This window comes from Pyrus communis, chromosome 2 (assembly GCF_963583255.1).
Source record: "Pyrus communis chromosome 2, drPyrComm1.1, whole genome shotgun sequence".
Classification (NCBI taxonomy): Eukaryota; Viridiplantae; Streptophyta; class Magnoliopsida; order Rosales; family Rosaceae; genus Pyrus; species Pyrus communis.
Window position 1 is genome coordinate 1,339,830 of NC_084804.1, and position 26,773 is coordinate 1,366,602.

Here is a 26,773-nt window from a genome sequence, read left to right on the forward strand (position 1 = left end):
GCGGAAATTATTCCTTAAAACTTTTGATGCGTTACGTACAGAACTAGAATCTCAGGGCGAGCCTTGACATCTTGAAACAACGGAAATATTGCTTTTTTGTGACTAAAAGAACACATGTTTGAATTGTGAGACAGCCTCTACGTACAATAGAAGTTCTCCTCAACCCTCACAAAGCGGGATGCCTTATTGGCTTGAGATCGCCCTTTACGTATAGCACTAAAATCTGCACATTCATTTCCAACTGTAACAAAATATCAACTTCCATGGCCAACGAGCAGATCTACTTCATGCACAAATAAAAATAAATACCCAATTCTGATATCCGACCATGAGATAAAACAGATAACTGGTGTTAAACCATTCATTAACATCCTTTGAAACTCTAATGCCAAGAATTTACATTTGCTCGGTTCTATTTACAATCATTCTTGCTCTTAAAAGGAACCGAAGACATTCTCTCCGCTGTAGGTCAAGTAAAGAAATCCATCCTCGTCCTTGTTCTCGTCATAAATTGTAGACATCAGAGCAGCTGTAACATAGGAAAAAATATTACTACCCCAACTTTGGAAGAATATACACACACACACACACAATGCCTAAACATAAATGAATTGCAACTGACCATTAGGAGGGAGTGTGTTATTGACAAAGATAAATATAGCCTTTTCTGCACCGAGCTTGATCCTCTTCCGAACAACATAAACAAATTGCCCAACATTGAGATCGGCAGGGACAAGGTATCTGTGGAGAGAAACATAACAGAAAAACCATGTGAGAACCCCTTGATTTTAGCGAAGTACGAATGAACTTGGAGTTTGCCATTGTAATAAGTAGATGATCAAGACCATTCTTTACCACTCCTAGGATATCACTTTAGATACGGAATCGTTATTCCCCACAAATGTTTTAATAAAGTTCAAATTTTAAATGATATAGACATGACTAGAACCCCCTCCGTGCATATAAATCGCATGTGTATGTCAAAATGCACAACTTACACTATAAACTATTTACTATACAGAGAATATATCAGATGTATAAACAAAAATAGCACAATCCTCTTGCATGGTAGTAATACATATGAACAAGAACTAAAGCGGAAGGGAATTAGCTACTAACTTCTTCTTGTCAATGTCAGGAATGTCACTCCTTGCAGCCTTCTCCACAATCACCTGCATGGAAGCTCAAATTAGCAAAGAGCGTAACCCTGAAAACACAGGAAGTACACGTATTTGATTCAGTAAAACTCTTACAGGAATTCTGTCAGGATACTTCTCCCTGATACGACTAGCTTCTGCTTGCCTCCTTTCTGAAATTAGTTAGTCCAAGACCATCACCAAATCAATGTGAATGAAAAGTTGGCCAAAAACTAATTCCATAGAGTTTTATTTTATTTTATTTTATTTTTATGGATAATTCCGTAAAGAATTAAAGACAGCCTTCCACAAAGATTATGCTCCCATGACGATAACAATGATGGACAGTCCACGAAACAAAATTCAACCTTTAGCCAACAAAAAGTCTACAATTTAGAATACCACCACTCAATTCAATCAAACAAACAAGGCGGATAGAAAAACTGAGACTGATTTAAAATACCAAACAGAAGCTATTGATAATATTGTACACCAAGGTCGATATTCTAGAACCCCACAACTTAAATCTATCAAAAACAAGTTCGATAGAAAAACTCATGTCAAAGGAAGACCGATGATTATAATCCCCCGATTTAATTCCATTGAACAAACAAGTTTGATATCAGAACAAGTTCGATCAAAAAACTCATACTAAAATTTAAACAATACCAACCAGAAGCAATCGATAAAAACCCAAACTTTCGTTTTATAAAATTGAAAAGACAAATTTTTTTATCTGTAAATCATCATTCAATCCAAAAGGGCCACAATCCATAATTCAGGATCAAGAACAAGACATAAAAAACTACAATCAACCAATTAAAAGAAAACAAAACAGGCATATGGGTATTCCAGAAACCATACAAATAACCCAACAAAATTAAAAATTAAAAGCATACCCAGAGTATGTTCAAGCTTGAACGAGCTTTTGGCCATGGCGGAATTCTCACTGCGATTGATCTCTGCAAATTTCAAACAAGCCATCACAAAATTGACAATTCCCTCCTACCCAAAAATGGTATAACAAGATTAAACACAAATACAGCAAGAAAACGTTGCGGGATCAAACTTACCAGACAAGGAAAGGAAACGATTATGGTTTTCTGGGGATTGGAGGACTGGGAAATGAACAGAGTCAAAATCAATCAGCGACGGACGGAGAGAATTATTGAAGGCAAAATATTCACAAACACAAACACAAACACATACAATTGGTATTATATAATTAGAGAGACTTGAATTGTTAGGGTTCCTTTCCGATTCCCACACGTAATCTGTTGACTTGCAACCTTTATCTATCTCTCCTTTCGATTCGCTGTGTTTCAAGACTATCTCTCCTCTCTCTCCTAGGTCGCGTCACCAATTTGTTGATACGAACGACGTCGTTGCGTTTTAATTTTTTTTTTTTTAAACAGTTTTAATATCTACCAACTTTTTTGAAATTAGATGTGTCATGACAAATGCATCAAAGCGAGATAATGCTAAGAAAATTAAAATTTTAAATTAAAAAAAATTATAAATCAAATGATGTCATCAATAAAAAATAAATACGTTAATCGATACTTAATCAATTATCCAATCATCTACAACCACATTATTTATTTTTAAAATATTTGGTCTCACCCACCAAAGGGAGTTTTGAATTTTTATTGAAATGCCATTTATTTTAAAGGTATTTTCATTGCATTGTAAATTTCTTAAGATTCATGCAAGACATTTCATTCGTCGGAAATCCATCTTGGATGAAAGAAATCATTTATCGTCCCTGTAAGACCTTATGTGTTTACTGTTTCAACTCTCACAAAACGGAAAGGCTTAATGGCTTGAAGTCGTCCTTTTTACTGTTTTAACAGTACTACTAAACAATCATCAATGAGAGTGAAGGCAACAAATATTATAATATTGCTTTGAAAGCAAAATGCAGCAAATGCTGTTGATTTTAAAGGTTACTACTTATTAAGAAACATAGTGTCCATGGCAGAGAACTTACAAGCTATGTCCCCGCCATCAAAAGAATGGGGTGTTAAATATCTATCTCATCATCTCTTTAGTCTTTCCAGCTGCCGTTGGGGTTAATTTCACGAGCAATGATGCTTATCGCACCCCCAACAACAATGTTGTTCCCTTAAACTGGAATCATTCTATATTTTGGTATTACATACATCTATCACCAGCAATGAGCCGGAAAGAAGAACAAAACACGTCTGCATGCCTTCTTCAGGCTATCCGCACATCACTCGTGAGATTGGATGAGCATCAGCCAGTTACTGAGAAAATCTTGCACTCCAAATGGCATTCTTGTCTTCACCACAGTGCTCGTGAATGCCCATCATCCTCTCAGTAGACTTACAAATCCCGCTGCATCGCCAATCAAATGAAGCAGCGCAGGTGTTGCCTGCCATTTTCTTCCACATACAATCTGCAGCACATATTACACCATCAACTCTATATAGAATGCGCGCAAGCAGAATTTTATCTGTTTTTCTACTGCTAGATTTCATGTTATGTAATTACATATTACCTGGCGTCGTACCACAGCAGAGTCTTCTATCGTCCACCTGTTCTACGTCTAAACCAATAAACCAAGATCCCAACGAAACATCTTCATTGGCATATTTGTGCAGCAAATCCCTTCAACAAGAGAAAAAAAGAAGAAGAAAGAAATAAGAATCAAACTAAAAGGTTAAAGGCAATTTGAGAAGCAACTATTTCCAAGCAGAGTTTTATTTAGCTCCGTAAATAGAGACAAGGTGAGAACTTACTGGTTTATTGATATGTAAGTTGCCAAATCTTTTGAGATAGCATATAACTGTCCCGTAGCATGCCGAAAATACTTGTTTCCTATCCCACCAAATTTCCAAAACTCTGGCTCATGGTATTTCACTCCCCTATTACACAATAAAAACTCCATGAAAACCATGTTCATCAATACCTGAGCATACATCCAGCTAAAATTAACAGACCAGTCGCTTACTTTCGAGCAAGGACTGGACCTGACTTCATGCAGCCAATATAGACTCGGGGTTTCAGACGGTGTCTAGATAAAATCATTCCAAGCGTTGCTGTGGTAAATGAAAGGTAAATCAACTCAACAAGATGGAAAAGGGGTTGAATCGAAATGCTGAGAAAAATAGTGTTAGCAACAGAGCCTAAGCAACTTTGGGAAAATGAACAGATATGCAAAAGAATCTTAAATTTATGTTACCTAAATTTACATGGACATCATCATCAACTTTGATATAAAATTCAGCATCCCACAAGGCAACAGCTGTCGAAAAATACGTCTTTGTTTTGCCTGATAATTCCAGGTATCCTTCAACATGGTCCTGCAAATATAATATGAATTAGAAATTGTGTAAAATGGAGTGTTACAAGGAATAATATATTTCTGATTAAAATGGACAAGAAAATCACCAGCCTCAGGAAGTCTCCATGGACGCGCTCCTCTGCTTCAACTGCTTTATCAAGAATACCACCAGCTGTCGAACTAGTTAAAATAGGAAAATCAACAAATATTCATAATTTACCAGTTCATATTCAATAGCCTGGACATATCATTAGGAACGAGAAGAAAAATAGACATTGTATCTGTCTCAGTGCCGAAATGACTAGATATGTACATAACCATGAACCAGATTAGCTATGAATTTAGTTTTTGACAACGCTTGAAAGAAGGCATGGTAAACCTCACCTGTGACCTATAACAAACCGTATAATTATGCCCTTCTCTTCTTCAAGCTTCTTTCTATCCTCACCTGGTAAAGATTTTTACAACGAGAAACCATTAATTATAGCTAGAATAAGAAGCTCAAATATCACATCAACATCGCAACTAAATTAAACCTAAATGCATAATGCACCTTGAGGCATCCAAGTTGCACGTACTGAATCTCTTCTTTTTCGGCTATTAAAAGCTGTATTGATCCCTATAAACATGAAGTACTTTTTTTTCGAAGTTGATTGAACAGTCTTCAAGTTTCCTGAGTTAGGATATCCATTATGTACAGATTCATGAGTTGCCCTAGCAGCGGCTAATTTCATCTCCAAATCTGAAATCGTTTTATTTAGCTCCCTGCATGCATGAATAGAAATATGCTTCGTGTTTCAGTACTTCAAGACACAACAACATTTCTTGTAAGATAAAGCATCAGCAGAGCTTACTGAATCACTTGATTAGTAGCTTCCGCTGAATTGTCACTGGTTGTGTGCTTTAAAACCTTCAAAGATAGGCAAAAAGTTGAGGAAAAAATTACAACAAGAGAAGCATCATTGACAAAGGATTAATACGGTGTAGTTACAGATTCATATGAAGGAAAGAAGTGTAAATTACATAGACCTCTCCCAAAAGTTTTGTGAAACTACAGAATCCTCCTCATATTTTGAGACATGACACTGCCCTCCAGTATCACAGTGAAACTTAATTGATCAGCTAAGAAATGATGATAAAGAATACTTCAAAGCCGATATGTCCTTGAAGAAACAAAATCCCTTCTAACTATTTCTCATGAAACGTGTCCCGTGGTGAGACTGCAAATACTTCCATTTGAAACTACAGACCAGAATTCGTTTTCCCCTTATCGAAGAAATCTACCCTCAGTCAAAGATTTGAAGTATATCCGCATGGTACGACTAATATTTGTAAGAAATTTCATAAGCTACAAAATCTCATTATTCTTTGAAGTTCGTTTGATCCATGACCAAATTCGAGCTATCAAAAGATGGCCACATTCTCGAGAACTATTTGCCACGCAAATTAAAACTAGAAAACATGTGATAAATAAACTTACCAGCTTATGATCAAACGCATCAGATTCGGAAACTATATTTTCAGCTCCAATTCTCGATGGCCTTGATTCGGGCACCATCCACAACCTGTTAAAAATTTCTTGATCATTATGACATGGATATCTTAAAGCACCAATGCCAAGTTTTCTCGACATGTAACCTCAAGCAAATCAAACAATGCAATTGTAGAGAACATCAACAAATAGAAATGCACACGCATTCGTCTTTGCCCATCTTTCCCGTTGATGACACAAAACGTATTAGAAACAAACTACACACTGTGCCTCAAAGAACAAAATTTTAACAAAACCAGATAAAGAAACTCAAATTTCTTAAGATATAATCAGTGAACCCCAATTCCAAACATAGAATAATCACCCAATTAACATAAACTGGCCATCATTAACCTGTTAAACACACAGAATTTAAAATAGTTTCCTCAGATTCTTCCACAAAAGGCTAACTAATCATGGGGTTTCAAGCATTTGGTCAAAAATGCATAATGTACTCATAACAAGCACAGGAGTTAATCAAAAACTGCTAATTTACAGCAAACAGTAAAACCCCATCTGAGAAATTTACCTGTTGGTAAATAAAACTCCAGCACAGAAGCTGCAGAAGCAAAGCAAAAGAGCCCAGTTCCTTGATATCACATTCCTCACTATTACCTCTCCTCCCCATCCTCTGCTCTTCACAGACATTTCCTTCCGGCAATGCTAAAAACACACACACACACACACAATCAAAAAATTGAGTAACAAACAACAAATTTCAGGGAAATTCGAAAATAATCCAAACCCAGAAATAAAATTGAAAAAATAAAAGCTCTTTGAAATTTTGGAAGGTGAAAGCTACCTGCTTGAGACACTTTTGGACACACACACGCTCTCTCTTTTCCTCTGTAAGAGACGAGATGTGCAGTGAGAAAGACCCACCAACTGCCCTCTTTAATATGCCAAATTACTGAAACGTCCTCATTCATTCTCCATGTAAATAAACTGCAAACAGCTTCATGTTTGACCAAAAAGTCTTTATTTTCAATGGTACGTCAAACCCAGGGAATATGAAAAATGGTAGTTTATTTAATAAATTGCATTAAATTACATTGATTATGGTTTAATTATTCATGAACCAGCCAAATGTGTGTGTGCAAATTCATGTTGTCGGTTTCAGTTCATTCGGTTTCCATATTGTGTCATCAGATTCAAGACTGTTTCATATCTGAGTAACTTAATAACTCACATGTATGTGTTTGAGTAACTTAAGGTAACTTAGCATGTGTACCGATAGGATTCGGATTTCCTGCTCCTTTTTTTTTTAGTGTTGATTTCCCGCTTTTTATTTCAGTTTGTTTTTAGGAATTGAGTTGATGGATCGAGAAATTTGGACGGTTCAAAAGAATGAGAGAGATCCAGACCCTATGAGTGGGCTAATCGAGGCCGAAGGATATAAAATGAGGGTTTGAATCTCCAGATCCATTGGTTGTCCAATACAGAGACTTAGAGACCTCGATTCCTCTTTGTATATTTACTCAATTTTAAAGAAAAGACTAACGATGCGATCTAGTAGAATTTCTTTCTTTGGCTGCTCAACCCAACTCGTCACCTCTAATATCACTGCATAAAAAATATTCAAATAGCTTCCATAATATAGTAGTAGTGGTAGTGCGTTTGCTTCGTAAGCAAAAGGTCGATAGTTCAATCCTCACTCGGAGCTAGTTTCATATTTGTTCTCTCTTAATTTTTAAGAGATCATGACACATTGGTGCATATTCAGGACTTGGGATCCAACGATGTTCCTCCCTTGATCAAAAAGGTAACCCAACTCGAAAAGTTTGCAAGATTTTTGTGGGAATTTTAGTGGTTAGAAAACCTGCAAGCACGAATGAAAGGTGAAAACTCAATAGTGCCATTGTTGCATTTGTATTCTAGTAGAGGAGTAGCCAATCATTTATTGGAGCTGGCTGCATATACCCAGGGATCTCTTAATCAAATTATGGTATCTTTACCACCTCAAATGGGACTCCCATAAACTCTTTACCACTTCACTGTTTAACGCACTTGTCGTGCTAATAATTTGAAATATTACGCACACAACATGAAGTGAAGGAGAGTTCATAAAAAAATCCGACTTTGAGATAGTCATCTTAGCGGAGATCATCTCTGAGAGATACCAAAAAACTAGAATCAGTACAACAAGGTGGAGCAAGGTGAATCGACTCTTGAATTTTTTTTACATACTTTGGTGTCCCTCATTCGAATAAACAGTTCGGAATAGATTTATTTTTACTGCGCATGCAAAAGATAATACGAAAACTTGAACATTTTCTACTAAATCAATTTTAGTGTCATTTTCGTCGCACCATAGAAAAAAGGTTTGTGAAATTTCTTTCGAAAAACTCAATTCAAGTTAACATCGATGATCGTTTATCGGTTTTTGCTGATTTCTAACCAAATTATGAACAATCGCATTGCTCCTAATTATTGTGAAGCTATACTTAAGATTTTTATTCAATTTTTTCACCATTTTAAAGAAGGATAACTTGTAATTTTGGCCCACAGCTATCATTCATTATTTTTCTTTTATTAAAAAAAAAAAAAAAAAAAAAGAGTTTAAAGAATTACTCAAGGAGGTCAACAAATGCAAAATTAAAATTTAAGAAGCATCAAGATTTTCTAATTCCTTGTTTACTTGACTAGTAGCGACCACCATACAAAATCTCAGAGGCTGTCAAATGGTTCTTAATTCCGTTTTTTTCACTTGAAGCACCTCTGATTTTCTCTTAGCCACAAGACTCTCCACCTAGTTCCACTTCCATACAAAAGAAATGAGCACTTGAAATATAGAACGACTTACCTAAGCCGGTTAAGTAACATTTCTAAACATTGACATTATATTAATCGGACGGACTTGTTCCAAATAATTACTCTAAAAAACCAGTTTTAGTCAAAATGGCATTCCTTACTTTGCTGAGGTCTCTTCCTTTGAGTGTTCTTCCAATCCCTTCGCACACAGAGAATGATGAAATCTGGCTTCTTGCAAGCTTTCTGGCAACCCATTCATGTGGAGGAACCATGCCATCATCATCGCCACCATCATCATTATCACCACCATTACCATTACCATTACCATCACCATCGCCATCACCATTGACACCATGCACATCACCATCATCATGGTGATGAACCCAAGAACCGATCTTCGCACTCTTGCCATAAATTTTTGACCAATCAGGGATTGCCACAGGAGCAGATTTTTGGACTTCATGGACAGCTGGAGGATTACTATTGGCGCTTGGGATTGTTCTTAGAGCAGTAGGGAGGCGCCATGCAGATGCAGAGGAGGACGAAGGCGAAGAAGAAAAAGAAGCAGCAGCAGTAACAGGTGAGTTATTATTATGAGACTTCACAAAACTCCACACATCTTCTTCTTCAAAATCTTCATTATTTCTTCCCCCACCAAAACCACTGGGTTTGCTCATCATACCACTCCAATCTGTCATTGGTGGGTTGCTCTGAAAAACATCCAAAAGTTGAAGTTAAGTGCTTTTAGAAACAACCAACCAAAGAGAGATAGAGAGAGATAGAGAGAGAAATGACTGAGAGCAAAAATGAACACTTACTTTCTGTATAATTAAGGAGAATTATTCACAGTTGGTTGTCACTTGGCATTGGTAAGAGACAAAACCTTTATTTTTATTTATTTCTTGGGATGCAAAAATCAGAAAGGTGCAAGAGAGAATAATATCAGGAATCTACGTATCAATACCAGAAATTAAAATAAGGATAATACATGTCTATCATCCTTGTAGAAATTTCATAATTATATATGTTCAATTTGTTAATTTTTATTTGAGGATAATGCTTATAAAAAGTCAAAATGTATAAAAGATAAATAGACGTTTTATTATGAACTCTTTTGATTTATTTAATACATGTTGATGATTAAACAATTTTAGATTTAAATTATTTTTTACTGAGATAATTTCAAGTAAAAATTAAGAAATTAAACGATTTTCTATGTTAAAAAGAAAATGCCTACATTATAAAATATCAAATAGAGATAGCACCAAAAACCTAACGAGGACAAAGGAGAAGCAGTGATCGTGAAAACCCTTTTCAAGTTTTCCCCTGATGGCCTTTTTCTAACAGGATTCGGATCCCCTCCTGATCTTTAAAAATTGAGTCTGCTGAGCGGGCAATCGTGATCTTTAAATTTTGATCTAACGGTTACAAATATAAGATTCTCTAAAAGTTATTATAATTGTAACCGTTTGATCAAATTTTAAAGATGATGATCGTCTGCTCAGCTGCTCAGCAGACTCAATTTTGCCAGGAAAGGGTCCGGATCCTTTCTAACAAACTTCCAAAAGAAAGATCACAGATTTCAAGGACCTTGCAGTACAGAGGAAGAAGACAAAAGACAACAAAAACGATATAATACTAACAATAATAATAAAGAATGGCATGGTAGTTGCTAGCGAGCTATCATTGATCAGATACTGCTACTGTGATTTCAGAAACGAAAGGAAAAATAAACAAAAAGAAAATGATGAGAATCTCAGTTCTTTTATAACTTACCTGAAAATGGTCAGTGTGGAGGTTGATTTATCAGAAAAAACCAGAAGCCCAAGGAAAGGAGTGGCCAGAAGTAGATAAAAGATGGAACTTCGGGTGGATTGCGAAACGGGGGAGGTGTATTTAGCAAACCCAGAAACCAGATCATGATAATATCAGAAGCATTTTTTACCATCTATGCGAGAAAAGAGTCAGTGCTGCATGCTGAAGAGACTTTACCTCTCACACACATATATTTCTATGTATGCAAATACATAAAATAAAATAAAAAAGTTGGATTATTAAATATGTATTTATGGTGATGGGAAGGGTGGAGAAGACGGATTGGTCTGCACCAAAAAACTTGTCACTGATTTCCGTAAAAACCTTATCCTCTCAACTCACTCACTCATTAACTACAACTCAGCTCATCATCCGGCGTTACAACGAAGGAAAAAGGCTCGCTCATTAGTGGCTGCGAGGGAAAGTGTGAAGCAACTTTTACAAGGAGGTTGTCTAGTAGTTGGTGCTTTTTTAATTAACAAATTGTTATTGATTAGGGTTAATTTCAGGACGAAATTATTTGTAGAATACTTCTTATAACAGTATGACATTCATTTTTTTATTTTAGTTTAGCCACGCTGATCCTACTTGAGAGCTGAGAGATGTTCAAGTAAAACAACCGTATAAAAAATAAGAAAAATTTGGATAATACTGCTAGAATGCGTTATTCGTAAGAAACCTGTCAAAACTGAACGATGAATATATACACTTAATGGAAAATGCCCTTATCACGTAGCCCTAGCAAGAAAAATCATCTCGTAACAAGCACTAAAGCATTTGGTTGACTGTGACTTCTACTTTTCTAAGTCTCTTTCTTGCTCTTCTTTCGATGCGTCCAGAGTTTTAGGATTATTTAAAAAGAAAACTAATAAAAAATTTTTAAAAATTCTGAGTTTTAACAAAAATAACAAAATAAAGGATAAAGTAAATAATATCAAAATTGATTTTTTAATATAAAAATATAATTTTTTGTTAAAATAAACAGTATAGTAAGTTTTCCGTTAAAATTTCTTTATTTCAAATGCAAACAGCTAGAGAGAGAGAGAGAGAGAGAGAGAGAGAGAGAGAGGAGCAAATAAAGGCACTGTAGGTGCTGCCAATGTGAAGGGTCTTCTCAAACTCAGTAAGATCTGTTGGACACTGACCGAAGAGGAGGCCATCCGTGGCTGTGGGTCTAATTGACCCACATATGTGGCTGTGGATCAGGATCCTCTACTGATCTTTGTATAGGGATTCTCATGATCAAGAAATATGGATCATTGGATGAACATCGAACGGTTATAATTATTATAACTTTATAAGGACTTCCTGTTTGTAGCCGTTAGATTTTCATCCAACGATCCACACTTCTTGATCATAAAAATCCCTATACAAAGCTCAGGAGAGGATCCTGATCCGGTCAATTAACGTTCTCATTCGGTGTTTGCAGTCACATCCTTCATCCGTATGTGCACATCTGACTTTGCTATTTTACCCTCGGTTATGCTAACTTAACTAGCTAGGAGAGGAAATCTTTGGTTGCTGATGAGGAGACAACACAAACCAACAAACACAAAGTTGTTTCTCTTCATGCTTTGTAGTTTTGCCAAGCTACCCCAAGTTTAAACTTCTGTGTAAAATCCAAGAAGTAACAACTTATTTTTATAAGAAAAGTTTCATGTAACAGACGTTACCTTTGCTCACACTTTGAGTTTGAGTTTATCATGTATTTTAAATTTGTCATAGTGCGTGAATTGAACCACTATCATCTTTGCATGTAAATTTTTCTCATTTTTCAATTTTTAGAACTCTCGTTATTTCTCATCATGTTCATAAGTTATTGCGATCTCATGTCTTCTTGGCTAATCCAAATCATTAGTTTGCTTGCAAGTTAACCAAAGAATGAATCTTTGTTTGTTTTGTCAGATTTGGATTCCATCCAGATCCAAATTGTGGGGATCCTAGGGATCCTCACATCCTAATCGTTTATTGTACATCGTGTGGCTAAAAATTAGTTTGAATTTTTTATTTAAAATTAAGCACAAATAATACCTAATGAAAATTGACTGCACGATACACGATGAATGACCACAATGTGAGGATCCTTAAGATCTCCACAAAGAGGATCCTCATCCTGTTTTGTCGTCCTACAAATACGAAAAGAACTTGTATGAAATATTTATATACGTTGTTATTATAGCATTCCGATGTAATATTCTAACATCTTACCTAATGGTGACAGTATGCATGCAAGTCTCTATCTTCGTATACAGAATCCTTGGTTCCCATGGATACCAGCAACCATTAGATAATTTGATAATAATTAACTCAATCTGCATGTTGATGCACGTCAAAACTATGCTACAGTACTAATCGAACTCATAGTGTATATATAGTATGCCTAATTCAGTAGAGAAGATTTTTTGCAGTATTGGGAACCTGATAATACGCATAACCGAATTGCTTCACTTCTGGCTCTTGTAGAAGTAGAAGCAGTTCTAGGGAATGTAACCTTATCCTCTCCTCAAACTGAAGCCTTCTAGCCTTCTGGTGGAAAGTGAATTAGAAAGTCTGCCTGCCTTGAGTGATATGACTCACCATGTTAGTAGAAAACTTGCTCAAAACATTTGAATGTAGTATGTTGTATGAGAAATGCTAAGGAGACTCCCTAAAATGTTGGACTTTTTATAAGCTTTAGGTAAGTTTATGTTTTTAACATAATATTTTATAGTATTGGCATGAAATTATTAACTTTTCATTGGGTGATAGTCGTACTAATAAGTTTTTCTTTAATTTGAAGTTCAAGTTTTTCTTGATTCTTTCGTACGATTGTAAAGCTATTATTCCATGTTCCCAAATGATCAAACATAATCTATCAAAATAAGGATTAAAATATCATTAAGCTTCTTGATCTGCTGAATTGCCTAGAATAGATGAAAGTCTAATGTATCATTAAGTTTATACACCTAATTAACTATCTTTGATCACGTGATGAATAAATGTATAAACTCAGTGACACAACAAAACCTCTTGTATAGTAAATCACGTACAATGCATGACAATATAACTAGTGGTGCACGAGCTGAAGTCATATATTGCTTTGCTTACTAGGATTTCAATTTCAAGAGTAGAATCCCGTACATGGAATCCAAGTAAGAAGCATTTTGTGTAGAAAATCGACTTATCAGAGCTTTCTCTAATGATTGAAGAACGAACTCAACTCCCACCATCCAAAGAGGATCTGCTTGATTTGAAAGTACTTATAGAATAAGCACACTCAGATTCTTGACCTGTTTATTCTCCATCTGTTTCCTTTTGAGGAAGAAAAATGTGAAAGTGGGAAATAAAGCACCCACTGAATATTGCATGCGTTCTAAATTCAGTCTCAATATTAGTCCATCACCTGACACCAGTCCGTGTATATACCCAACAGGATTCTATTCAGATCATTTCGGTGAGGATCCTGGAAATTCGTAAATCGTGTCCGTTTATTGTAAATCTGTTTGGACCCGAAATAATATTGTTGGGCCGAGTATAGGGTTGTGCTCGGGCCAAAGTTGTGTCAAATACTATGGGCTGCCTGATTGATTCCGGGCCATTTAGCAGGGATGGTCGAGTCCTATCATAAGAAGAAATAGTCCAGATAAACAAAGAGGGTCGAGGAAGTCCTGGTGCAACTAGGATTCTCGACTAGCGATGAATAAAGCCCCGAAGGGGGGTGAGTTCAAAGTCCTAATGGGAGTATGGTTGTTCGAAGTAAAGTTGGAACGGGGCCAGGACTCCCAATCCAGATAAGGGTTTAATTCGGTCTCAAGGAGTGGGTGCTATAAATACAAGAAATCATGCAACAAATAAGGACCTTCAATTCAACATACAATTGCCCTGCACAAAACCTCTCAAACACCTTGAGATTCTTTCCCTTTTCTTTTTCCGCCGACACACCTTCAGTTTGGACAAACAGCACTGTGGAGGCAACCGGCGAACACCTTCAGTTTGGATAAACAACACTGTTGCCGTAGAATCAGCCGACCGAGGAACACCTTCAGTTTGGATAAATAGCACTGCGTTGAGGCCGACTGGTCACCTATCCAAGTCTCGACCGAGGAGGGTTTTCGAATCCTTATTGGCAGGGGTCATCTTACCAGCCTTCGCGGCGAAGTAAGGTGTTACAAGTTACGACATTCGGCGTATCGGACGCTGAGTGATTTTATGATTGGATATTCACAAGTGAGTTTTAGAGTTTGGCATTCTGACGGCCGAACCACGTTCACCATCAAGACATACATCACCTTTGAATATTTGTGTCCATATAGTTTGGTGTCGATTTGATGTGCTTATACTCTTACGAATATAATCACGGTGACCGAATCGAGCACCGACGACTTGTGAACTTCGCAGACCTAGTAGCTTTGTCTTCAGGCTCGAGAATCCGAAGGCCGAGATTCGTTCCTTCCTCGACCGCAGTCGCAAGATAAAAAAGTCAGCAACGCGTTCAACGCAACACCAACAAATTTTACTCCTCGGTCGAGCTCGGCCAACGAGTTGGCACGCCCTGCATTCAACCGAATGACGTAGTTAGCTTATTAGTTACTCGGCTTACGCGCCACGTAGACTTTGTAATTTTTAGGGTCAACAATATCGTACGGTCAGTTTTTATCAAGTAATATTTGTGTTTAATTTTAAATAAAAATACTTAAAATAATTTCTAACCGCATGATATACGATAAACGGACAAGATTAAAAGATTCCCGTAATCCTCACAAAGAGGATCTGGGTTCTGTATATACGGTCAAGTCATAAGACTTAATTTTCACAAGGTTGGTCGCTTCAATGCTTGAAAGTCATGAAAACAAATTTGATGGTCAATAAGAGCAACTCCACCGTTGCAAAAGCCCCTTAGGGCAAGTCACTATTGAATAGCCTCTAATAAACAGTAACTGACTTAATGAACAGTAGCTACCTTTTGCATCTCCATCCCTATACTGAATAGGTATGGCAATAGACAATAAAATATTAGTATTTTTTATTTTATAAAATAATACAAAATAATTACTTGTGAGATTTCTTTTACTTTGACCGGTTCCCTCACCTAGCCCTCTCTCTCATTTCCCTTACACTTTTTTTTTCTCTCTCTCTCTATCTACTACCCCTCATTTCTGAAATCTCTCTTACTCTCTCTTTAATCTCTCGACACTCTCATTCTCTTTCTCTAGCTCCGAGAGCTATCATCCTTCCTCTTCTTCGAAATCGAAGCAAATCAAACTAACAAACTCTGAAATCTCAATCCCATGGATGAGAGGAACTCGAATATATCCTTGCATGCATCATCAGAGCACCATTTGGGTGATCCACCATTGAAGTCGAGAGCTTCAAGGTTCCATTGCTCAAACCCAGGTGAGGTTATTGCCCTACTTCAATTGCTTGAGTTATTCTTTGGTTTTTTATGTGTTTCGAGTTGAAACCCTTGGGTTTAGTCTCTGCCATTTGTCTGTGGGTGTATCATCACCCTCGATGACAAACTCCTGTGATAGCCGTTGAGTTTGAAACCTGTTAGGTTTTACATTTTTTTTTAATTTTATTAAATTTTATTAATTTTATATTGTGGCTGACGTCGCCCTGACGTCAGCGTTGCATCACCCCTTCTTGCGCTGAAGCCTGCATGGGTTGGAGTTGATCCCCCCAACGATTTGCTCCTGTGCAATCCACGGTCCATCGGGCTAAAGGCCCCGCTGGACTTGCTCTAAGAAAAAGTTTAATTGTTTTCCCAACTTAGGGCTTTTTTTGTTAGGAAAACTAATGAAAAGGGCTTGAACACTTTGAATTTTAATCAAAATGACAAAAATGTGTTGTAAGTGAATAGTACCACGAGTGACTTTTTAGAGTAAAAATGTCATTTTCGTTAAAGGTGAACAATACTGAGAGTGTTTCTTTTAAACTCCCTTTTTTTTATGCCTTATGAAGCAGGCCTGTCAAACAAGGACAGAGATCTCAGCTGGATCTCCCCCACCAAATCCTAAGGATCCGGAGATCCAGACCCTTGAAATTTGATCCAATGGTTATAATTATTATCACTTTTAGAAGGGTTCCCCTGTTTGTAGCCATGGTATCAATTTTCAACAGTTCGAATCTCCGAATCCTTAGGATTTGATAGGGTGAGATCTGGCTAGGATCTTTATCTGTCAAACGATATCTTATTAACGGATGATCCGATAACGTCCCAACTCGTTAACGGGTGATCCGATAACGCCCTACTCATTAACATGTTGATCTGAAATCTATTATTTTCGTATCAAATTAACAGGTTGTGCAAAAAATTGTCATACCTACTATGAAGTATGAATATTAGTAAGTGCCACTCGCAATTTATGTGAATTTTTTTTTTTTTTTTAACAAGCGATATTACCTACACTAAGGGGGAGTAGGCTAAGCTTCCCAATGGGCTAACAATAATGTGGTTTAAATTCGCCTTTGCGTGATAATTGAACTCAAGATCTCTCACTTACAAATGAAGAGGAATATTATTAGACTGTAGTACTAAATAGTAAATAGCTTGTCATTAACGAGATTTAAACCTAAGGTCCTAGTCATATCTCGTTACAAATCAAGTATTTTTTTACTTTGGTATGTGAAATATCAATGTGATTAAAGTAAAAATCTCAAAAATTTCTTTATAAATTAGTTATATTATTAAAGCAACTTTAACGAAAAGCTCCCGGTACTGTTCACTTTAACGAAAAACCACATTTTTACACTAAAAGGTCAATGCTGGTACTATTCACTTTACCCTTTATTTTGTCATTATCGTTAAAATTCAAAATTTTCAAATTTTTTTCATTAGTTTTTCTTATTAAAAAAGCTCGATTGATGCATCTCCAAAAAGTGTTCGCAAATTCCACTTTGCTCCTGGAATCATCTTTTACCTAGTGTGATCTCTGAATCATATTTTATTGTCTGTGTTACAGTTTACCTCACGTGGTTAAGTCCATCAAATTTCTCACCTAAGATGTTAACGTGGAGTTTGGATCATCGCTGGATCCTCTTTGTGAAGATTCTGGGAATTTCAGGAATCCGTGAATCTTGTCCGTTCATCGTACATTATGTGATAAAAAATCATTTTAAATATTTTTATTTAAAAATAAACATAAATAGTACTTGACAAATAAATAGTACATGTGAAGGGCCCATTGATTTGATTATATGTATGCCACATAGGTGATACACGTGTAGACAAATAAATAGAGAAAAAAAGAGCCACGTAACGCATCAACTAACGAAATCATAATTTAGGGAGAAAAATGGGTCGAAATGACTTCCAGAAGGCGTAAGTGAGATTCGCGAAAACTAACGATCACATTTTTGTTGTTTTGGCCTTGATAGAATCTGCATGAAGTAACTCAAACTTGTACAAAAGGTAATATCTAAATGCTATAATCCTATCGACATTATGGAACACAAAAATGGATTGACCATTTTAGTCCTTTGCATTATTTATGCAGTTACTTAAAGCCATCCAATGAGAAAATTATCGGAGATCTACCGCTGAATCTGTACACATCCATCTATGAGTTATCTGATGTCTTATATTCACCCCTTCCGTGCTGCGTGGTAAAGCTCCATATAGTCGAGAGCTGGCTTGTTCCAAGACCAATCTTGCTGCATCACCGTCTTGCACAGCGAGTTAAACCAATCACGACCATCATACCAAGCGGAGATTGCCCTGAAAAATGCCATTTATGAGTAGTCCAAAGAGAAACAAACCGAACAAACCATATAGGGTATCAAGCTTGTCTTTGGAAAGGCTCTTAAAAGGAACACGAACATTTTTAAGACTTCTGTTTTCTGAAAAAAACTATAGTTCTCCAATCATCTACAAAAGAAAATGTACGCACCTATTAAGAGCATAATCGACACCAGCAGCATCAGCTCCATCAAAGCTGAAACCATTTGGCTCGACACCCTGGGCGTCTGCTCTCTCTTTATCATGGTCAACATCAAATACCGTATCATAAAGTCCTATAAAAGATACATTAAGAAATGGACAGTCAAACTTCAACCGAAGTATGTTAAGGTACTTTTGTTTACCAGAAGAAAAATGTCCAAGGTAGTTTGTAGAATCAGTGTAAACATGTCAAATTGCTTAGTAGTCATTAGTCAAGACAAAATATAAACACACTCCTCATCCGAAACTGATAAGGTACACACCTCCAGTTTTTCGAACAACAGGTATTGAACCATATCTCATTGCTATGAGTTGGGTGAGACCGCATGGCTCAAAAATTGAAGGAACTAAGATGAAATCAGCACCAGCGTATATCTGTAGGAAAATCCGATTAGTCTGTTATTATCACAGTGCAAATGTAAGAGGTCAATATACATAAAATAATAAAACAAAATATAAATTTCACAAGAACAGACCAAATGCGACAGTGGCTCATCATAAGTCAAACAGAGGCGAGCACGATCACCATGAGAAGAATGTAACTGATTTGCCAAATTTACAAAATCATTTTGGATACGAGGATCTGGAGCTGACCCAAGCAATACAACCTGCACTCAGTAGTTCCAATTTAATTCAGAATTGGCTTTGGTATACTAAGAAAGGATGGGGGATATGTAAGCTAATGTTTGGAGAAGACATCCATCAAGAACAGTGGTTATGTTAATAACTGAGCCGCGAAAAAGGGGGGTTTTTGGGGGGGGGGGGGGGGGAAGGGGAGAGAGGGAGAGATGAAAAGAACCTGCCCATTGCGTTCCAAGGTACGCCAAATGGCATGCTTGATGAGATGGATTCCTTTCTGGTGAGTTAAGCGAGTGATAATACCTACTACAGGGAGATCAGCTGTTTTCAGACCAAGCCTTTGTTGCAAGGCTTCCTTGGCAGCTTGTTTGCCTTCAACAACATTTTCAGAAGTATATGATATCTGGAATGATATGCATCGTATGTGTTAGACACAGTTGTATTGCGAGCAGGTAAATGAATTTGGCAAACAGCTTAATACTTTTCAAGAAACATATATGAAAAGAAAAACTCAACAGAAGTTTAGAATGACTAAAGCGAGGAGCACAAAGAAATATTATTTACTTACAGGAATGAACTTATCATTGTATGGATCCCATATATCTTGGTCAATTCCATTTATTATACCATGAAACTTGTAAAGATGCGGAGCAACTGCAGGATTTCCAGATACCTCCTTAGCATAAGTGTTGGATACCTGAAGATAAAGATGGGTGAGACAGTTGGTAAGATAGAGTTGGAAATTAGAGTTGAAAGGTCTGCAACTAGTATTCGAAAAGGCAAAGTATGCTTTAGGACATCGAAAACTGAAAACTTTAGTTAGTTTCAGGAATTTGTAAGTACTTACAGTCGTGGACTTGTCTGAATATGCCACAGCTTTACCAATGAAGGGCGCTCCAAACTCAAGGTTATGAATTGTGAAAACAACCCGAGCTTTACTAAGACCATAATGCATGTAATGATCTTTAAATAACCACGCAACAGGTGCACTAGACCAATCATGGCAATGAATGATATCCTGTCATCATAAAGCACCAATTTCAAATAAATATCCAAAAAATCCATTAATGAAATTCAAAACTTTCCGTCTGAAAAGAATAATCAAAATCTTCTCCATATACAAGTGTTTAGAGAAGACGGATAAAAATTGATTCAGCCCAACACACACTGATACAAACAAAATCATATACATAGCTCTATTTTTTGTGTAATTGACCTTACTCAACTTGTTTCCAGTAGGCAGTTTTCGCTTATCCATATGCGTAAAAATAAACATGCATGTGTAAGAGTAAGCAGTAACATCTCTGCCACACTTATATGAATTAATTCATTTGTACTAGGTGGCATATAACCTGCATAATCATTTTTGCTATGCTTTCTCCTTTCTTCTACCAAATAAGGAGGATTAGTAATTTGAAGACATCTGATGTGCCACCTTTTTCTGTGAAATTAATAAATTATAAAATAAGCAACTGGATCATGAGTTGAGTACTCACAGGATGAAATCCACTTTGGAGTAGAAATTCTAGCGCAGCATGGCAAAAGAAACCAAATCTCTCTGCATCATTTTTACAACCATATATGCAACCTGCATGAAAGAATCTGCAAAGAGAAAAGAAATAGAAATATTTGCTGTAAATAACAAATTGCTGCATCTGGCACAATGGCATTCTGTTTACAATTTACAGTAGAATCAATTGCCAGATATAAAAAGTGTAATGGCTATCAACCATTAAAAAAGAAAACAAAAAGTAGTAAACTTGATAAGTACATTAGAAACACATGTGATTTTGAAGGACGTGAAAGAGGAAACTACCTGTTTTGAGGCTCCAAAAAGTAGACCGATACACCTTCCACTTTCCCAAACCAAACTTTTATTTCAGTTCCTCCCCAAAAGAAGCCTCTGTTATACTGAAACTCCTTCACCTGTACCGGAACACAGACATTTAGCAATTTAGAAACCAAACTGTTATGAAGCTAATGTTGAATTAGAACTAAATGCCTTAAACAATAGAATGTAAAAAAACGGAAAGAGAAGAAATCTGAGTTTTTTTTTTTTTTTAAATCCATTAATCAAGAACATGTACTCACAAAAACCTGAGAGGAACAAATTGTCTCCAAAACAGGCAGGCAAATGCCACATATAACACCTAGAATGAGCATTCTTTTTAACTAAATAACAAAATAAATAAAGAAGGAACAAAATACCAATTCTTCATGGCGTAAAGAAAAAGACGGTAAAAGAGCATATGAGACATATGGAATAAAGCAACAGCAGAAAAACTTACATTGCTAAGGTTCAAACAGTCATACTTTGGAAGAATGATGTCGACGTGGTGATTTAAGTCTTGCACAGCTCGTGAGAGACTCGTAACCACATCACCAAGACCTCCAACCTAGAATAGATGTTATGATTATTGTAGGGAAAAAAAGGAATAAACAATATCAGTAGGGTCTATATGTGCAAGCAAGTACATACTGACAATGTGTATGTTCACAAGCTTGCCTTTGCAATGGGGGCCATTTCAACAGAAATATGCACAATGTTCATTGGTGACTCCTTAACCACTCCTCCAAACACTGGAATGTGGTAATCCATGCCATTTTTGTTGTCAAAAAGTCCACCATCTTCCGTCTCAGAGAAAACAAAGTCCATCACGTATGCATCCAACGGAACTGAAACTGTTGAGACACACAAACACATGTCAACAAGAAAATTTAACCCCTTATATCGTTCTTATAAAAGGTTTTATATGAACTCAAACTCACCAGTGGTTTTGACATGAGAACCATTCTCCGAAGGTAACATCTTCTGTGGTTGCAATGGACCCTTACGATGGGTCCAACGGTTAAATGATCCTCTGAACCATACCTCAGGCTTTCCATTCAGAACTGTGTTGGCAGGATTGTAGAAAACTGTCACCTTGTTACCAGCTTGCACATCAAGAGGCTCAGTGTATACTATATGCTTCTGAGACAGCAAAAACCTTTTCAAAGTTCTTTCCTTCATTTCTGCTTTCATACGAGCTGTTCTTTCGGCCTGCGACAAGAGAAGGGAAATGGTACTGGGACCAGTAAGGCAATAAGATAACCGTGAGAATCCCAAATTTGCCAAGATAAAGATGAATGAACATATATAGAGATAGGAAATCTCAAGTACCCATTGACACCATTTTAAGGATAATCCAGAAAATCCACACTATGCATAAATTATAAGCACTAAAAGGACCAACCAGTCAAAACCCTAAGAAGGTGGTCCCAGTCTCACATCAAGCGCCTCAATGTAATTGTTCTAGGTGTACTTTTCAGTAAGACTGACCTTGGCACGTATTGCCTCCTCCCTTAATCTCCTCTCCTCCTGGAGCTTCTTATATATCTGGTGTTCTTCCTCAACCCAATATAGTTCCTCAGGAATGGATTTTGCAACTATAGCATGGAAATCATGACGGTGGTTGTTATCATATAAAACGGCATTTTGGGGTGGTCCATCAGCAAAAACCCAATCCAAGACAACGGCTCGTTCAGGTACAACAACTACAAGAAATAAAGTTGACAACAAGGATGATTTTACAACATGCTATACCGGCAACAAACAGAGAATTATTTTTCTCAGATAGGTAAAGGAATGAAAACAAACGATAAGGAATAGCCATCTCCTGCAAATTGTAACATTTAATGTATGTTTGTGGAAAAAAGGACAAGAATACAAAAATGCAGAATCATTTTTCTCAGATAGGTAAAGGAATGAAAACAAACGATAAGGAATAGCCATCTCCCGCAAATTGTAACATTTAATGTATGTTTGTGGAAGAAAGGACAAGAATACAAAAATGCACATACCATTGGCATACCACCAGTCACCATCCTTTCTCTCAGAGCTAACGAGCCTTTCAACAATTGACAATCCATCCTTCCAACCATTATGCCCCCCATGAATCCATAGTTCCTTAACATTAGCAAGAGGACCTGAGCTTCGGTTATAGTATAACTTCACCAAGTCCTCGCCTTTAAACTCCTTAGGCTCTATGTGCCAAACGTCTTCTACAGACCTTACAGCCTTTTTTATCAACTCTTGAACCATTTGTCGTCTCTTTACGATCTCTGCCTTTGCCTGTGCTCTGTCAGCTTCACTTGCTGCCTTCTCCGCTTCAATTCGCCTCTGCTCTTCTGCTTGCCTTTCCCTCTCAGCTTGCTCCTTTGCAAGTTTCTCTTGTTCTTTACGCTTCTCCTCAAGCAAGAAATCTTCAAATGCAAAGAGGTCCATTCCACCTTCCACAGTTATGCAGAAATCTTTTGCATCATTATTGTCATAAACATTTTGCCCATTAAAGAACACAAAGTCTATTTTATATGACTCTTTAGGAACATGAAACTGGCAAGACCACCAATCCCCCTTGAGTTGTGTTTTGTTCAACCTGAAGGTAAAAGATTTCCAACGCCAGTCGTTAAAGGCTCCCATTATTTGAACATCCGGCTCATTGCTTAGGGTTGATATACTTCTATTGAGGAACACTTCTATGTCTTGATCAGGTTTCACGACCTGAGGATAGAAAAATACTTTGTTCCCTCTTGAGAAGTTTTCCTCAGCAAGCCTCGCAATTTCCTCTTTAAGCAATTTTTCTTCCCTCTCCAACTTTAACTTTAAGGGGTCTTCATTTGTTAACTTTTTATCAGTATCAATGCCCTTATCAGTATCTGAGATGTCATCAAGGACCTTACCTACACTCCCATTTTCTATCCCTCGAATACCCCTATCAATTGCTGTCTGCTTGCCAACTGAAGATGATTCCTCGACTTTACTACTAGTTTCATCAATTCTCTTTTCGTCAACATTGCTCTCTTCTGAAGGTTCAAGTGCCCATTCTCTTCTGGTGTCAACCCTCGATTGATGTGTTTTCTTATTTTTCCCAGCAAGCTCACTGGATGTCGAAGATGTAATACCCTTTTCGTCCCCAATATTCCTTTGATTCGTCTTCTGGACGCTAGTTCCTGCTGGGGTTTCTGGCACTAATCCCTTTGAACCAGGAGACACTTTTCTTTGTCTCCTCCTTGAAAAATCTACCAAGTTACAAAGTCAGATTAAGTTAACAATAACAACAAAAAATAAGGTCAAGTAATCAACTGCAAACTAGAAGAGAACAGCACGGCTAACTCACCGGCCGAACTGGCAGTAATTTGGTATGAAACCCCACTTGTCAGGTTTCCTTTGAACCATGAAGAATACTGAAATCAAATGCATTATTAAGAAAAGTTTAGTTTAAGATACAAAAGTAATTAAAAAGTTAAATCCACCATAGCTCAGTAATCAGAAAAGTTTAGTCAGAAAAACTGACTGGAAAAGCAAAACCATCACTACCCAAAAAGTAAAATTTCTTATACTTCAAGTCCATCTACAGTAAAATTAAACAAATAGTGAGTGCCCACCAAGAAAAAGAATATGAACTTCATCGAAAAAGCTTCCACTTTTACACAATCTCCAATCAAAATCAACACCCCACCAAAAGTATTGGTGAACCAATAATCAAATGCTCAACAAAATTGTACCACGAAGATCAATGAATCCCGCAATCCATCTCTCCACAAAAACACAGATTCTTACATGGGTGTGATCAAACTCAATACCAATTCACCAAAAAAAAAAAAAAAAAAAAACCAATGAGAGAAATATCAAAACAACAAAATGAAAAATCACACATACACACATATATATATACATGTATGTATATAAATTTATATAAAAAATGACTAACCCTTCCATGGGGAGAGAACCCAGTAAAAGGTTGGAGCTTTAAGATACTCCTTCCCGGTTGGAAAAGTCCTCTGCATCTGAGCGGCCTCTGTGCATGTATAGAAACCTCCATGGCAGAAGAATGTTTGTTCTGCTGCTTCCTTTTGGTTCCTCCGAACACACAAATTATAATCGCCGCTGATTCATCAACCCATCTCCAAGACTGAGCTTATCAGTTAATTAATAAATTAATTAAATATCAAAGATCTTGATTTATAGTAGTTAATTAAATTAATATCGTTTTAAGTTAATCATTAAAAAAAATTCGTGTTAATATGCTCTGCTTTTAGCTGATTTGAGCCACGTGTGTATTGCCAGTGTGTATTAATTAATTAATAGTGGTGTTAAATCTGGACCGTTGGTTTGTGTTGGTTTTGGAGTTCGGTAAGGCTTTTGAGAGGCTGTTAGCGTGTGAGAGGTTACCCCAGCAGAATTGATGGAGTCCAATAGGGAGTTGCCACATCAGATGCCAACATGTCACGTGACGACAAAATGTTTAAGGAGGGTTTAGTATATGAATATTCCTTAATAATTGTATTTATTCAACCTTAATTGCTTTTAAGGTTACGTAGAGAAGACCACTTAAGATGCTAAAATAAAAGGATAAAGGAAAAAAAGTGTGTGCTAAAATCAATTGTTCACATACAATCAAGCAATTTTTTACGATTAATGTACATAAAATGTACATTTCAGTATTGATGTTAGCATGATGATTACATGTGATAATGACGTTAGGCGTAAACAAGGAATATTCTGAAAAACCTACCAAATAAGAGAATAAGGATAGCCATGTGCATTTCCCTTGTGTGTAGCAAGAGAGACAAAGAAAGATGACGCTTCGTCCCAGACAAAGGAGTTTCTCTCGACGTACAACATTACGTTTTTGCAAACGCACATCAAATTAAATTTACATAAAAACAGATCAAATTCAAGTCACAAAAAATTATTTTATACATGCACTCATCACCAAAAGTGTGTAACAACAAGATGAGATTAGAGATGATAAATATTACCTTAATTAATTAGGGAGAAAATGAAATCAGAGATGATGAACTGGTTTTCGAGAGAAAAGAGAGCCAAAGAAAGATGGAGGGGAAGAAGGAATGGCCAAATAGGAAGTGAAACCGAACAATGGGGGAGGGACAAGTGCTTTTCCTTTGGTTGAACTTCAATTCAAAGATTACATCAAGTGGCTTTTTCCCATTGGGCTTTTCCTAAAGCCGTAATTAATCAGGTCTAAATCTCAAGTGGGACATATTTTGCACAAGTGACTGAACAGTAAGCATATTTTGCGTAATTATTGGCTCCTGTCACACAACTTGACTTATAACTTCAAATTTTCAATCGATTTTATGAAGTTTTGGAAGGTAAAAGAAATAGTGAATTGGTCTATAAAGGCCATCATAAAGTCTGTTTTGTCGCATCATAAGCTTATCAAGATTCATCGAGGATATTCTAGAAATGTTATGACGTCCAAAGATCGTTTATAAGTGGCACTATTATATTTTTATTGATTTTATGTTTTTTTAGCTTAAAAATTCAATAAAAATTATGTTTGTGATTCAATAAGTGGTAGAACTGCTTCTTTTTTTGTCAAGGTAGAACTGCTCTTTGAAAAACTCAATTGCGCACATACAAAACTGTGCGAGACCCTCAATTTGAGTTCGAACTCTCATATATGCATTTTTTGGAACCACTAACTTTACTTTGAGGCACCGCTTAACCCGCAAAAAATACTGGACAATGTCATTGTGTAAGAATGTGGGATTCAAGAATTTGTATGATTCATTGCATCTAGATTATGATTAATGACTAATTCGAAACTCATTTTCCTTAATCGCTAAAAGACCGTTGCTTCATTTTACCATAAGAACAATATAAGACCGTTGCTTCCCGCCACAAAACTCCTTAAAAGAACTGCCGCCAGTTGCAGAAAAAAACACACAAA

The 26,773-nt window shown here is 36.6% G+C and overlaps 4 protein-coding genes across 5 annotated transcripts; all 4 read right to left on the bottom strand.

Moving 5' to 3' along the window:
- Positions 1-296: 296 nt before the first annotated feature.
- Positions 297-2,450, bottom strand: LOC137725890 (autophagy-related protein 8C-like). 2 transcript variants are annotated; one of them, XM_068464726.1, is made up of 7 exons: positions 2,346-2,450; positions 2,210-2,254; positions 2,036-2,098; positions 1,254-1,309; positions 1,120-1,172; positions 623-741; positions 297-529 (listed from the first exon to the last, which is right to left on the bottom strand). In XM_068464726.1, exons 3-7 carry the CDS (start codon positions 2,070-2,072, stop codon positions 435-437), a joined length of 360 nt encoding a protein of 119 aa, XP_068320827.1. In that variant the 5' UTR covers positions 2,073-2,098; positions 2,210-2,254; positions 2,346-2,450; the 3' UTR covers positions 297-434. The 2 variants fall into 2 exon arrangements, with proteins under 2 accessions (XP_068320827.1, XP_068320826.1); XM_068464725.1 differs by lacking the exon at positions 2,346-2,450 and having other exon boundaries at positions 2,210-2,344.
- A 636-nt stretch (positions 2,451-3,086) lies between these two features.
- On the bottom strand, positions 3,087-6,813 carry LOC137726405 (probable beta-1,3-galactosyltransferase 3). Its single transcript, XM_068465331.1, has 12 exons — positions 6,777-6,813; positions 6,504-6,637; positions 5,924-6,008; positions 5,298-5,353; positions 4,997-5,208; positions 4,828-4,891; positions 4,551-4,623; positions 4,342-4,462; positions 4,111-4,198; positions 3,899-4,024; positions 3,658-3,767; positions 3,087-3,555 (listed from the first exon to the last, which is right to left on the bottom strand). The coding sequence occupies exons 2-12, from the start codon at positions 6,620-6,622 to the stop codon at positions 3,401-3,403; spliced, it is 1,209 nt and encodes a 402-aa protein (XP_068321432.1). The 5' UTR covers positions 6,623-6,637; positions 6,777-6,813; the 3' UTR covers positions 3,087-3,400.
- A 2,031-nt stretch (positions 6,814-8,844) lies between these two features.
- LOC137727134 (protein S40-5-like) lies at positions 8,845-9,423 on the bottom strand. The gene has a single exon (XM_068466077.1). It carries the CDS (start codon positions 9,421-9,423, stop codon positions 8,845-8,847), a length of 579 nt encoding a protein of 192 aa, XP_068322178.1.
- An 8,406-nt stretch (positions 9,424-17,829) lies between these two features.
- On the bottom strand, positions 17,830-25,029 carry LOC137725470 (starch synthase 3, chloroplastic/amyloplastic-like). Its single transcript, XM_068464162.1, has 16 exons — positions 24,788-25,029; positions 24,194-24,260; positions 22,878-24,095; positions 22,357-22,571; positions 21,807-22,077; positions 21,544-21,719; positions 21,326-21,433; positions 20,854-20,963; positions 20,534-20,639; positions 19,885-20,055; positions 19,606-19,734; positions 19,258-19,440; positions 18,935-19,066; positions 18,722-18,833; positions 18,409-18,532; positions 17,830-18,236 (listed from the first exon to the last, which is right to left on the bottom strand). Exons 1-16 carry the CDS (start codon positions 24,896-24,898, stop codon positions 18,104-18,106), a joined length of 3,366 nt encoding a protein of 1,121 aa, XP_068320263.1. The 5' UTR covers positions 24,899-25,029; the 3' UTR covers positions 17,830-18,103.
- Between the last annotated feature and the right edge of the window lie 1,744 nt (positions 25,030-26,773).